This window comes from Anguilla anguilla, chromosome 13 (assembly GCF_013347855.1).
Source record: "Anguilla anguilla isolate fAngAng1 chromosome 13, fAngAng1.pri, whole genome shotgun sequence".
In the NCBI taxonomy this organism is placed as follows: Eukaryota; Metazoa; Chordata; class Actinopteri; order Anguilliformes; family Anguillidae; genus Anguilla; species Anguilla anguilla.
In genome coordinates this window covers 33,944,742-33,959,780 of record NC_049213.1, presented here as the reverse complement: position 1 = coordinate 33,959,780, position 15,039 = coordinate 33,944,742, and the positions used below count along the sequence as shown (strand labels likewise).

At 44.1% G+C, this 15,039-nt stretch overlaps 1 protein-coding gene across 3 annotated transcripts in view; it reads left to right on the top strand.

Annotated features, from left to right (window-relative positions):
• Nucleotides 1-377: 377 nt before the first annotated feature.
• The window catches only part of LOC118211227 (S-adenosylhomocysteine hydrolase-like protein 1), a 39,309-nt gene continuing 24,647 nt past the window's right edge, over nucleotides 378-15,039 (top strand). Inside the window, exon 1 of one of the 3 annotated variants that reach the window (XM_035388257.1) lies at nucleotides 378-875. In XM_035388257.1, the coding sequence (XP_035244148.1) occupies nucleotides 696-875 (180 nt within the window). In that variant the 5' untranslated portion in view covers nucleotides 378-695. The remainder of the gene's footprint in view (nucleotides 876-15,039) is intronic. The other 2 variants (XM_035388256.1, XM_035388258.1) reach the window with 2 other exon arrangements.

Genomic DNA, 15,039 nt, shown 5'->3' with positions numbered 1-15,039 from the left:
CATTGCAACTGCTGAATCAACACAGGCTACAACCTAAATCAATACTGCTACGGCCCTCAGTATTATTCTTAAAACCTTTAGAGTTGCAAATTGATATAGCTACACTTGTTAAACATGTATTGTTTAAAGTCCTTCCAATAGTTTCAAAATATTTTTTCAATGACTCAATCCATTACATTACAATCGCGTCAATATATGACTTACAGAATCCGTTTGTGAGACCAATGTGAATAAAATCAAAGCGGATTTCGGTGCTTTTGCCATACAGTCTCTGCATTACGCTCGACTAAACATGTCGGTTTATGCGAATGTGGTTTTTCCTTGAAGAGAGCCACTTGTTTCAACCAGCGGGTCGACACCGCCCACTCTCCGCCCACGCTTTCAGGTGACAGCCAAAGCAAACAAATCGCCTGCAGCTGCCTGCTTGGAGGGAACTGCACAGAGACAGAGTACGCGGGGACGATTCTTGTCAAGCCAGCAAGAGACATTGGGTTCCCATATAAAACATAATAATACGGTGCATGGAAGTAATTACAACCAGAAGCACAGAACTGCTAACTACAGAACCTTACTAGATAGCGGAAACTAGACGCCTCGCCCCAAGGGAAACCGAGAGGAAGAAGTGACAGCCCCAAATACTGTGCTTACTTGGCTCGCTAGTTGCACGGTAACTCACGCTACACAAGTTCGTTGCAATGTCGGAATCTGCGGGAGACGGGAAGCTAGAAATGAAACAGGCGAGTAAAGAAGTCAAGGAGAGTGAGAATGTGGCGGAAAAATACTCGGCGATGACAGTCAGCAAGAACAGCGACGTGACCATGGGAGATCTGTCCTCCGCTTTCAGCGCTGTCACCACTCACAAATCTGTCAAGAAGGTAGGAAGTGATTTACAAACACGCCTGTCATTCGTAGGCAAAACCACGGGAACCACAACACCTTTAACTTTAGGCAGCTAATGTTATCTTAATATTAAAAACGAACATAATTGTTATAACATAACTTGCAACTCCTTGATAGTAAAACCTGATCTCAGCATGGCATGGCAAGACTGCGGTGCTAATTCTGACACACTTAGCTAACCATATGGATACTCAAGATAGCCATCGTTATCCACAGTAATCATATTTGATTATTAACGTTAGCTAGCTAAGCAGACGATGGCTAGCATTGTTGCTAAATTAAATAAACACGTTGTCCAATCTAGCCGAGTTTGCGTGCTTTCCAGGACCTTGACCTTGAATTTCTATTATTTCCATCCAGCGTTTGTTAAGATAATATAAGATCAATCACACGCTAGCAAATGAGCACAACGTTAGCTAACTGTCATCACTGCATCTAGCAACAGATACCGGTTATAGCTAGCTGGTCTAGACTACAAAATTTGGGAAAGCTAACGTAGCTAGCTATCTTAATAGCTCGTACAGGCTCGTATTGACAACTCACTTTCGACGGAGAATGGTCATTATTGATAAACTAAACTATACATTTCGTATTTGCTAATGCACATTAACAGTACTTTCCCTGTAAATATCCAATTCGATAGGTGGCTACTTTAACGTTAGAATAAAGTTTATTATCGTTGACTAGTCAATTGTATGAATTTAACGTAACGCAAAGACAAGGTACAGTAAGCAGTTGCTTGACCTGCCGGGAGCTTAACTTTACCACTATAAATTGTAACTGTAGCAGGTAGATCGCTGTATATCGCCGTATTGTTATCTTGCAATCAACGTGGCTAAAGGTCGTCGGACCTTCAGTATCATAATATAAGTTAGCTAGCTAAATTATCGTTTAAACCATCCCCCGTTTGCAACACGGCGTGCTTTCCATTTTGTTCCCATTTATTTAGCTGCGTTGTTGACACGCACAGGTAACGTTGCTGCATTTGTCACATAGTTAAAATAGATTAGCTGATCAAAGGTTTTATACTGATAACAAATACTTCGTTTTAATACTGTAAACTTAAAGGACATTGCAGTCGGTCACATTTTCTCAGATTGAAAATCACAGTTCACACAGCAGCATTGTAGCACTGTACGACTACATTCTTTAGTCATATCAAGCTCATGAAACGGTTTGGCAAATACAATGCATAAGACTTGTCAGAACTTTAGTCTGCGGCTTTCTATTGACAGACTCATGCGTGAGGATATTCTCTATCTCCAGACTGGTTGGATTGATTTCAGTGGATGGCTAGTGTCTGGTGAGTCCCTTTGGGCGCTAGTCACAAGTCAGTTTTCAGAGGGACTCCGAGCTCTGCCACAACTGTCTTTGAACATTCCCATGATGCAGTTAACCACACATGACTATAAATGTACATCCCAAACATCTGTGTAAATATTTATGGTGCACATTAGAGGCTCATGGAAACCGGGAAGGGCCACAAAGAGTTTACAAATTGGTCATACCATGCAGTGAACACTTTGTAAACTCAGTCTTCCTCCTTTAAAAACAAGAATCCTAAGCAGCATTTTTGCAATGCTTCAATGAAGAAACAGTGTTTCCCCCTTGGGCCTGTAAACCTCCCTCTGGAATGACACATATAGGTGCACAGTACAGTCATCGCTGTGTAAAGTCATACAAAGCGGGGCATTGTGTTTCCCTCATCTACAAGGCACAAGGAAATGGAGCTGGCTTATTTCACTGACTCTGTCCGTTCCCCTATGAAGGGATGCCAGGTAACCGGGTTACAGGATACTCTCATTGGCCTGTGGTTGGCTGTGTGACATTTTCCCTTTCCTCGGTATGCTTTCTTTCTGAATTTGTTCTGTCCATTCGCTTAAATGCTATTGTTCATTCTGCCTGAAGAAGGCCTTCCCATTGTCATCATGGGGTATTTGCCCTGGTTTCTCTCTCTCTCTCTCTCTCTCAGCTGTTTTTCATTGTCATCCGATTTTAAATAGAATGGAGCTCCACTTATATTTGTAGTATCACGTGACATTGTCTGTGTGTTAATGAGTCCCCTATTTGAGTATTTACAACTGGAAGACAGGAATCAAATTTATCTTCTGAAATCACCCCCCTCTTAATTTTTTGCATGTTTTAGCCATGAACCGTGAACACTACATATATTTTGTGCTAATTATCTATAATATGTAATATTCAGTATGGTACAGTGGCTCTCAGGTACCTGATGAGCCTGCCCAGTAGGACTAATCCAAGCAGACAGGTCAATGGGCAGTCAGTCACATGTTGCCGTGAGCATGCTCAGTGTTCTCCAATGGAGCTGTCACTGCGCCTGGTTTCTTGGCAACCACTGAAGTGCTCTTGAGGAAATCTGCACAGACAAGAGTAAGGAAGGCAAAGAGGTTGAGCATGTAAAGCCCTACAATTTAGATCAGTTTGGAGTGTGAGCTCAGATGTTTTGTATTAAAATCAGAGTCAAGAACACATTAATTTCTTTGTCAGACCGGCTCTGCACTTTGGTAAGGGCAGTAAAAGAGTCAATACTCACATGCCCTGGACAAGGAATTCTGGTACCTGAGTAAGCAGATTCAGAAAACTAGACTCCCTGAAAACCAACTCTGTACTCTAACAGCGATAACTAGGCTATTGTTTTGTCCCGAGAGACATCTACTGCATTTGGCTGTCTTATAACGTGAGTCTCTGTGCCATGAATGGGTATCATTGACCAGAGAGATATAGCCCTGGTCCTATCACATAGATGGTGCTTGATGAAGCAAATTTGAGGAACATTTGAATAGGACTGTGAGATAAGGTATTTACATTTGCATTTCATGCATATTTTTCAGACTGTACTAGTTACAATCTCTTTATGAGAATTAGAATGCCAAATTGCAACATGCTTACACATCAATAAAGGCATTCATTATTTCTTATGGCATTGAACTTGATCAGCTGTGAGTGAGAAGCTGTTCTTTCCAGGGGGCTTTAAGGGTGGGTCCTGCAGGGATGCTTTGTGTGAACTCTTTTCTTTGTTCACACCAGCGGGCCTTCCTAGCACCAGAGAGTGGTAAAAAATAATGTACAGTAGCTCTCTATTAAAAGGTGAACAGACTTTACTTTGTACACCACCGGGAGCCAGCCAGCTCTCTGGGCAGATTTGTCTGTCCTATCACTGTCCTCAGTGCATGATGGGCAGTCATCTTCAGGAAGCCCACTCTGTGTGGTGAGGGCCACATGCCTATAACAGGATCCCCCTCACCGGTAACTGAAATGAAAATTGAGCTGGTTGGTCTCATGCTCACAGATCCCTACTCTGCCAAACGTTGGTGCCGGTGTTTGGTTACAGATCCCTACTCTGTTGCACGTTGGTGCCAGTGGTTGCTGACAGATCCCTAATATGCCAAACATTGGTGCCGCTGGTTGCTGACAGATCCCTAATATGCCAAACATTGGTGCCACTGGCTGCTGACAGATGCCTACTACACTGAACGTTGGTGCCAGTGGTTGCTGACAGATCCCTAATATGCCAAACATTGGTGCCACTGGTTGCTGACAGATCCCTAATATGCCAAACATTGGTGCCAGTGGTTGCTGACAGATTCCTACTACACTGAACGTTGGTGCCAGTGGTTGCTGACAGATCCCTAATATGCCAAACATTGGTGCCACTGGTTGCTGACAGATTCCTACTACACTGAACGTTGGTGCCAGTGGTTGCTGGCAGATCCCTAATATGCCAAACATTGGTGCCGCTGGTTGCTGACAGATCCCTAATATGCCAAACATTGGTGCCACTGGCTGCTGACAGATGCCTATTACACTGAACGTTGGTGCCAGTGGTTGCTGACAGATCCCTAATATGCCAAACATTGGTGCTGCTGGTTGCTGACAGATCCCTAATATGCCAAACATTGGTGCCGCTGGTTGCTGACAGATTCCTGTTCTGCCGAACGTTGGTGCCGGTGGTTTGTTTCTGAGTAGTTTGTTCACTGACCTAGTTTCCAGTCCAGCTAAATTCGGAAGTGACGTAATGGAAAGATGCACAGGATGTACTGCGCATGTAATTATGTAGTGACTCAATTGTCTACTCAATAGTAAAGCACTTAACCTAATTAATCTATCAATAAGGCACCGAAACAGTCCTTGTGTTTCATTAATTAATTAATCGTATATAACAGCTTAGATCTTTATATTTGGAAGCATTAATTACATTCAGCATGTTTATACATTACATTAAGGTGGCACTGTGAGTAGTACTGTCACCTCTCAGCAGAAAGGTAGTGAGTTTGAATCCTGGATAAGGGCCTTTCTGTGTGGAGTTTGCATGTTGTCCACATGGGCTTTCTTCCGGGTACTCCGGTTTCCACCCACAGTCAAGACGTGCAGGCTAGGCAAAATGGAGACTCTAAATTGCCTGTAGGTATGTTCATATGTGTGGTATGTGTGGGTGAATGCTGTGTAGGCCCTGATAGCTTGGTGAACTGACCCCCCACCCAAACAGATGGATGGATGGATTGGAAGAGCTAACCACACTTTTGGTTTGACCATACAGTATATTGTTGGAAGTTTTTTAAATTATTTTTTTTATGTTGCCCAGTTGTGTGGTGACAGAACAGCTCACCCTGATCGGAGTAATAGCTGTTGAAGGCTTCAGTTGCATTTCACAAGCTCTGTAAATAGGGGGGGGTGATTGACAGCTAACATGGAAGGAAGCCAAGCATGACTTGTGACTGTGTCTCATAGACTAGGCACTGAGAACTAGAAGCGACAAGTCTTTGTTATGGATAAAATAGCATTTTCTGCACTTCTTTGGGCGTAGTGTAAAAGGAACACAAATACACATATGCACATTACTCTGAATTTTACTTGAATCTGTCCCTCCAAACAGGGGGGAACTCTGTTTTTACACACCTATACTTCTGCCCTTTCTTAAGGATATAGTGAATTTACAGTGCCATTAGTTATCTTTTTGTGGCTTTTGTCTGCATTTGTAGAGAAGTAATTGTAATTCACACCCTTTCACACTGAAAGAGCTCAGCTTGTGAGCTTTGGTGCGTTACATTAACATTGTATCTGCATTTGGAGCCTTGACTTCCTGGATCCTCCTTCTTGCGAAACTAATCAGAAACTTCTTCTTCTGGCTGTTCCCCTTTCGAAGTCTTTCAGCCAAAGTGGTGATACCGCTGCTCTACAATCCAGCAGAAAATCAGCGATGGCTGAGATATGATCTTCTCATCTGCAGCTTCCTCCCCCTAGAGATTACAGTTTAGGCAGCTGTTTAGATTCTTCCTCGTGTTTCTGACAACACAAGGAACAGAACCATATTCAAAGTGGAGAGCAGTGGAATTCATGTCTTATCTCCCAAAAAAGTATGTTTACAAGGAACATGCTGTACTTCCAGTGCCAAAAACATAGTACAGGACATTATTCTCCAGGGTAAAATTACATATATCGCCAAAAACACCTGTTCTTCTACACGCATGCAATATGTTTATTTAGTCTGTCTTCCATTTTGTATTTTGTATTTTTCATGGAACGCTTGTTATGCAAAACAAGCATATTGTCTGGCCTGACAAAAAACAGCATATTTAAGAGTTCTATGATGGTAGTCAGTGAACTGAAAACAGTGTCTTTAGCTTCTTGCGCTCAGTGTGGTTTGCAGCAGTGCATTTCAGCCGCTCTGGTCCAGTTCAGGCAGGATTTTATTCTTTGTAAGCAAGGGAAGTGGGGGCCAGAGAAGGCACTCTGCAGAGCAACACAAATACGAGCAATTTTGTGCATGCAACAAAAAAAGAATTTTTTTTAATAAGTTAGTCTGCACATATTCAGTGAGTTTACAGCAAACAGCACAAAATGACTCAGAGAAATTATGGCAGAACAGAGACAAGTAACACTGCATTCACCTCCACAAGCACAGCATGAATTTAATATTTTAGAATGTACAGGCTACTCAGTTGAGAATATATCAGTTTTTTCAAGAGTATGCAGGACTTGCATAATCCATGCTGCGGGCTTGCCATTTCCCTGCTCCTCGTCTTTTGATACATGTGATTCAACTTCCCTTCACCGAAGCACTGGGCTGTAATTTGCGAATAGTGGGTGGTGGAAATTTAGGATCTAGCCTTTGTATTACGGTGGGAAGGGCTCTCGTTCTCTCTGGAGATCCAGAGCCAGTTGCCATGCCTTCTGTCTGTCTTTTTTTTTCTGTCTTTTTTTTGCTTGGGTGGTGGGACTGTAGCAAAGAATGGTGATTTGCTGCTTGACTTATTAGGGAGTGGGGAGATGGGAATCAGGCAGGGAGTAAAAGTGAGGTCTCTTCCAGTAAACCCCCTCCCCCTCAGCTCCATTCCGTCTGGAGATCTGGGGAGGTCTTCCTCCACCGAAATGGCCAGGGTGCGCCGTTACACACTGATCCATACGAGTGGGGGGGGGGGGGGGTTTCACACTTCCACAGTGGGAACTGATTGGCATGTTACGCAAGCTGTAGGTGCCAGTGTTGCTGAGCATCGTTGTAATTACGCGAGCAGTTATTCCGGCAGAACCCGTGGCCTCCTGAACCCGTGTCCGACCCCTGCGGTTGAAGTGGGTAAATGAGTGGCGTGGGAGCCCGTGTAGGTGTACCATCCGACTGCACAGCCCGCTCACCCTTCATGCCTTATCGTGCGGTTACGCAATCCCACTGCAGGGCGTCTGACTCCGTTTCAGTCCTGAGTTTATTTTTTCAAGGGAACGAGAGCTAAAGAGTGTGGATACCGTTACATGTTGGTTTTTGTTCTTTTCCCCTTGATCGGACGCAGATACATTTGTCAAGTAAAAGCACTTTTTAACAGGCGTTCCTTTAAAGTGTACTTACTGCTGTTTTCTGGAAAAACTGAGAACCGTGCCTTATAGTTCTCAAAAATAGGCTGCTGAAACAACACCAGTAATGAGCTGGATTTTATGCTCAGAAAAATGGCATTGTTTAACTTTAACAGAAGCTTTTTTTTTTAATTTTTTATTTTTTTTTTTAAAACAAGTAATAATTTTATTTCCCGAAATGATAGGTGTTAATTTTTGGCACCCCTTTTTTCAGTATTTTTAAAATAAAATTACTGAGTGGTCAGCTATCCTGTTTTATGAGACTGGTGAACATATTGGTGGATCTCTGACCATTATTCCTTACAGAATCATTCAAGATGCTTGAATGCTAAGAATTAAGAATTAATTTTAGTTTCTTGAGGAAGTCAGTACATGTATAACAGGTTGCACCAAACACAAACCCAGTCACTTATTAAAATGATAGATCCATCAACCCAAGCACAGTGAGTTTCATTTTCTAATACTGGACGCCTTGAGGCCTTTTCAGTTGCACCTGACCCCCCAACACCCACCCCCCCTTTTCCTGCCTGTGTCCGCTCTTTAAAACTCACACATCCGTATCTCAATCGCACATTCTCCCCCTCTGTCAGACTGCTCTCCCTGCACACTTTCTGCTTCATCCGTCTTCCCCCCCCCCCCTCTCTCTCCCCCTCCCTTCCCTCTCTCCGTGTGCGGGTTGTATTGGATATCCCGCATTCCTGAATGAGGAACTCCTCCGATTGCTCTGTTTTCTCAGAACCTCTCCGACAAGGCAAATCGAAACCTCATCTCCGTACCTGCTGGGACAGGGCAGCGGACACCCTGCGAATTTCAAACAAATCCAGATCCAATTTCTGCTTTTTTGTTCCCCCTGAAAGTATCGGTCAGTGACTCTAGAACTTGCATAAATAGGTTTACTCTTTGTTTTGCCACACTCCAGGCAAGGACTGTGTTTTAACGCAGTGGTTATAAAATCAGGCGTCAACAGGCAATCAGAGAATGAATTGATGAATTGGGAGTAAGGCCATGTATGCACCCATCTGGTTTTTTCTGACCGGGGCCCTCAAAAAATATTAGAACACAGGATCTTCCAGGGACATGGGGAACAACGTGAGATCACACATAGGCTTCGCTGGAGCGCACAAGCAACAGAACTGTACGGGGAAAGACCAGACCAAGACGCCGATCCCTTCAGAAGCAATCTAATCAATATTTTTATTCAATTCATCCAAAGGGCAGGATGCTGAAGATACTCAGTGGCTGGCGTGGAAAATTTTACGGTACTCTCTCAAACAAAGGGTTCAAAAAGGCTCCATAGAGGAACCCTATCAAGTTCACGGGTTCTGTCGGCAAAATGGTATCTTAAGGTTTCACACTTTTCACACCTACCATAGAGGGCTCCATATAGAACTAAAAAGGGTTCCCCTATGGAGACAAGCCAAAGAGCCCTTTTTTCTCAGAGTGTATGTCCAAGCCTATAGAGTGTGTCCAGCTACTCAAACTGCCGCAGCATGCACGTGACTGGCAGTTCTCCTGCCAAATGTGTGGTCATGTGACTCCTGTGGCGGACTGTGATTGGCTAAATCAGGATTAAAGATGGCCAGGCCTTTGCTGGAAAGGCTGTCGCTGCCGGGCGGCCCGACTCTCTACTCGTACACAGCCAGGTGGGTTCAGAGACACTGTGGATATCCGATTGAAACTCGGTTGTCATGTTAGGGTCACTTCATGGAATAGTACCCTTTTCTTCCATGGATACTTTCTATCTTTTTTATATATTTTTTTCAGTGAAAACTAATGTTCATACAATATTTTACATACTCTTTGCATTTAATTTGTGCTATGCATAAAACTCCATTCATCAGGCATAGCGGTGTTGGTTCTTTGATGCCAGTGCCGAAATGAATATTCATTACCCTGCACCTTCCGGGCCATTTAGCTGTCAGGCAACAGCTGTGTTTTACTTTAATTTACAAGGCACAGGAACATAACCCAAATATTGCATTGCATTACATTCATTTAGCGCGAGCTCTAGATTGATTTCCAGGGTAGGAGAATATCTTGAAGTGCATTCAGCAGATTTTCCTGAATAACAGTGCTAGACCTGCCCAATCGCATTCCCAGACCTGTGAGTAGGCTACATATCACTAAAACATTAATGCAAACCCTGAATGCATACAGATTAATTTCACGACAAGCCCTTAAGAGGAAAAACCTAATACTGTTAACAAAAAAAGGTTGTAACTATCACAGAAGGTATGAGTGTTAAGTGGGTGGGGATGTAAGGGGAACCAGGATGTAGACTGAAGAGACAGGTCTTCAGTTCGCATTTAAAGATGGATAATGAATCTACGGTCCTGATGACCATGGAAGGTTTGATCCACCATGGGGTGGGGGGGAGGATGGTGGTCAGTAAAGACAGGCATTGTGACTGGAAGGTGTGACTACAGAGGCAGAAGATAGCCAATGTGGTCGCAGAGCGGAGAGGTCTGGCTGGAGTTTAAAGATTTATTGGCGGTATGTTGGGGCTGTTCCTTATACATCGTATGTGCGTTCATCAAATAGTTTTCTGATTTCTTATTTCTTTCAAACGAACTCCTTTTCAGATCTGATTGTTAGTAACAATTAGGGAAGAAATACTCAGCAGTACAACCTAAGGAAGTCTGTATCCATTGCTACACCCAGAGAGCTTGAGGTAGGGTATGGTAGGGTCTTCAAAAAACAAAAACAAAAAAAAACGTTATAAACATACATCTTAAATATGATGGACCCACACTTTTTTCCTGAAATTATCACGCACAATCTTTACTTGCCTTCTCACACTGTGAATTATTTCGGCTGAGGGAATCCATGCGGAATCGGAGGAATCACAGCAGAATTGCAAACGAGGTAAATCTCACAGTTTATCAGGAGCATCTGGGGTTATCTCTAACAGAAAACATGGTATTTATGCAACCTGAAGTTTGGGGAAACTCTGAAAATATCGGTCCACCGTTTCGCTTTACAGCAACGTCTCTCAGGCCTTTGAATTCTGTCAGCACAGCTCTCCTTTTATACACTCTTTTGGTTTTGATATAAAAGATTTGTGCAAGGTGTCTTCCATGTACTTTGATGTTTTTTTCCCTCGTGCTAAAATTATCTGGCTAAAATTAACTCCCCGTGGGAGTTTGGATACATGCCTGCCTGTTCAGGTGTTTATGCCAGTAATAACTCATTTAGGCTTGTTTCATTAATTATCGTGCTAAATAGTTTTCATAAGTCATAAGCTGCTAATGAACATAATTTCTGTTTATACTGTTATTATCATGCATATTTTCGATAATAATAATAATGAGTGAGTATATTTACTATACAATGTATTGTAATAATACACATGACCATTTTTGCTGTTTTTTTTGCTGCCATATTTAATTAGTCTTATCTGTTCTAACAATGTTTTATAATGCATACAATGCATAATTATACATAATTGATACGTCCACTTTTTTGTCATATGTACAGTAAGTCTTGTGTCTGTATTTTTTTTTTGCAAACAAATCAGTCTCTTTAATTGCCTTCCAGGTTAGGGTTTATTTGAACATCCTTGTAAGATCTTTTCCCTTGAAACAGAGTAAGGTCAAGTGTCTTCATGTAAGAAAAACTATAAAATGGGGTTACCATGGTTAAAACCAACTTTTGGGATGTTGTGTTCATGAAAAAGATTCTGAATCTCCCGTTTTTTCTCTCAACTTCGGATTCTAAAGCTGTAATGTGCCTGGAAGCGTCATTAGAGTTGTTGTGAAACCGGATACATGAACCATTCCAAAGTGTGAAGTGTGAAAGGTCAGCCAAGATTCACAGAAAGCCTAGCTCTCATAGCTCCGCCAACGAGTTAGGGTTGCGTAATGTTAACAGCGTTTACACACCTTGGGTTGAATCTATAAATCGGTATCATTCAGTAGTGCCTTGTGCGTGACAGTCGAGCTGGTACGCTCATACGTGACGGTCAGTTCTAAGGTCTTCCTTCAGCTGCAGCTGTGCACGTTGCCCTAGCCTGGATGGAGTGCGTTTTTGCTGGTGTGATTGGAAAGCATAATGGCAGGACAGGACAGGACATGGGCCTTTTGTCAAGCGCTTCTTCAAGCTTCTCCATCATAAAGACGGAGATTCGACAATAATTTGGAGCAGGCGACACGTTGTCTTCAAAGGACGTGCTTAAATCTCATTTAGAGTCACTTCAACATGACCTTTAAGCCCCACTCCCCCATTTTAATTCATATGATATTACATAAAGTTAAAGTGGGGGGAAAAAAAAGCTCCAAACTCATTGCTGTTGCAAACCCGTTTGTACAGTAGGATTTTATTTTATTTTAACCGTGATTCAGAGGGGAGGAGGTTATGTGAGGGAGTGAGAGAATGTTCTGCTTGAGTTCCCTTCAGTGGCAAAGCGCTGCCAGATACTGAAGTTCATCGTTCCTGTTGAGTGTGTCCCTCAGGGCGTTACTTTATCAGTGGTGCTGGTGACTGAATGTGTCACGGGTCTCTGGAGTTTGACCTCTGCCCCCCCCCCAATTTTTATTGCGCAGAGCAAAAAGAAATGACAAAAAGCTGTGAAATTTGACACTTATCCGCTGTCTGTCCTGGAAGATTTTTTTTTTACTTCTCCAGAACTGTCAGACTGTCCTATAACCTTTTTAACTCAGTATGTTGGTACCCAGAATATCTCCTCTCTATGTGTCCGTGCGCTGGTCATGTGACGTGACTGTCAGGACATTGTCTCCAGTCCTTGGAAAACTCAGGCTGTGCTGTTGAGGATCTCTGGGGTCTCCCTGGGTTTCTGCCTTCTCTCTCAAGGTTTCAAAGGGGTGTGAGCTCCCGGTTACCACCGCTGTTTTTCCGCAGTGGGGCAGGGATGTTCAGTGGGGTGTGCTTGGGCTTTCAGGAACTATGTACCAGGTGTATGATAATGGTATCTGATACTAGCTTTCATATCAGACATCAGCAAACATCAGATGTGTTTTCCACAACTTTGGCATGATGGATTTTCTGATTTGGTTGATTCGTTTAGAATCATGGGGAAGCATCACTGTGACCCCCATCCTGTACCTCTCACCCCCATTAGGGTGGTGTCCCCTCCACCCTGGCTCCCTAACACTGAATGGCATAATGGAATAGACTGCGTTATTGAAAGTTAATCCCATCTTTCCAGTTCTGAAATTGTTTAAACTTTATATTTATAGTGCCTACAGCACCACAGCTAGGTGCATTCATCTATTTTAAGGCAGGGTTGATAAGTTGTTTTAAACTAGGGAAGTGTAGACGTGTTTTACAAGATTATTCATGTTGAAGTTGACAGTTTTACAACTCTGATGTTAAAGCAGCTGAAAGGTATAAGCTTTTAAATTTGGGGAAGGTTTTTTTTTGCCATTTGACTCCCGAGAAATATTTGGCATTGTAATTTGTTTAGGCATGTCATCTTTGTGACATCACTAAGCCATCACCCCAATACACCTCCCCTCTTCAAATTGGGAGCCAGAGGCTTATCTGGATAACAGTTATATTTATGGTGCTTTCCATAAGGCTATGGGCTATAAAAATCACATGGGTGTTTTTTTTCCATCTTTAATCCAGCTTTGTGATTAGAAGAAAAGCAGGAAAGAGAATTCTTTTTACAGCTTGTGCACTTTAATTCACCCTGCTCCACGGTGCCAGAGAGGAAACCCTTGATGACGGATGGCTCCTTGGCAATGAGATTGTCGGGCAGCTGTTGGGCTTGGCAGTGGCCGCTGGCTGTGTGACCACCTGTAATCCTGGTGTTTTTCATTGTGATGTCATAATAGCACACATGCCCCGCAGCCACCTGCTTCATCAACCCTGATAGGTCCTGTAAGTGTAGGGGTGGGGAGATGGGGGATGGGGGATAGGGGGATGGTGGAAGGTACAGTATTTGCATGAAAGGGCGTGGAGGTAGGATATATTTTTAGGCTGGATACTTGACGTAGGCAGGTAGCGGAAGTCCTTTGATGCTCTTCAGGCTTAACGTGGAACTGGGTTTAATTCCCGCCGGGTCTGTTTCTGCCAACGTGCCTGCCCCAAGATCACCGTGGGAGGGGGGGGGGCCTCCAGGAACTCACAAATCAGCGAGAATGACCCTGTCCCGTAGAGCGTGAGAGGGAGGGAGGGAGGGAGGGAGAGAGAGATGGAGGGAGGGAGCGTTGTAGGAAAGAGGGAGCAGAGAAGGGGGCTGGTCAGGTGGCTCTTGTTCTTCAAAGCGGTGGCGTGGCCCTTCCCCCCCCCCACCCCCGCCCCCGCCCCCCCGGCCTGCAGATTAGCATGATAACGGCTGCTGGATGTGAGAGCGTGCGGGACAGACGCTCGGTGGCGGGAGAGCCGCGGAACGCGACGGGGAGCCATGGCGCAGAAGCAGGGAAGGGTGAGCAAGCCGGGGGGGGGGGGGGGGGTGAGCCGGGGGCCCCAGCGGGGGCCACCTCAGGGGTGTGCCGTCTCGCCTGCGGTGGCTTTTCGCCGTGCGGCTTCGCTCGGGGAGCCGGCTGCTTTGGAAGTGTAGCCCTGCGTTAGGTGCCGTGTGGGCAGTCTGATGCGAGAGTGGGACTGGGTTCTCACAGGCTCGCAGCTCGGCGCAGTGTGGATGTGCACTGTGACGGCTTCTCTGTGTGCCGTTCTGTCTATATTGTGTTTGCGCGTGGAATTGTGGGAAAAGAGATACTTGCTTTGCCTCTCTAATGTTGGTGTCAGTTTATTTTTTGCTCACAAATGCTGTTAGTTTCTTTACAACAAGGGGGAAGCAGTCCATTAATACACAAGTGGGGGGGGATTCTTTACAATTCTGTACACTTCTTTCTTTTTTTAATGCCTTGTTCTGTAGCCAAAACCTTTTGCATACAGATCGTTGGACTGAAGCTGTACTCTCTTAGCTGTGTTTGTCATGCAAATACTTGGTGGGCATAGAATGGCATGACGCCGAACTTCGTCATTTGCGTGTGTTCCACACTGGTGCTGGTGCAACTTTGCCCATTAGTGTGTGCCTAATTATTGAGGTGACGCGGTTTTTAACGGCCTGAGGCGACGGCAAAGCTCGAAAGCTGATCGGTCGTGTTCCGGAACATTGGCTGCTTAAAATTCCCAGCGGTTGGACTGCCCGCTTAGCTCTGCTATTTAAAAGAGTTCCTGTTCATTCTGCCGTGCCTCAGTGAAACACTTCCTCGTCACCCATATAGTGCTATAATGTGTTTAAATGTGAGATTGTGTGAAAGATATGTGCTTGTTCTGGCTCACTGTTACATCTCCAAGGCTAAATGT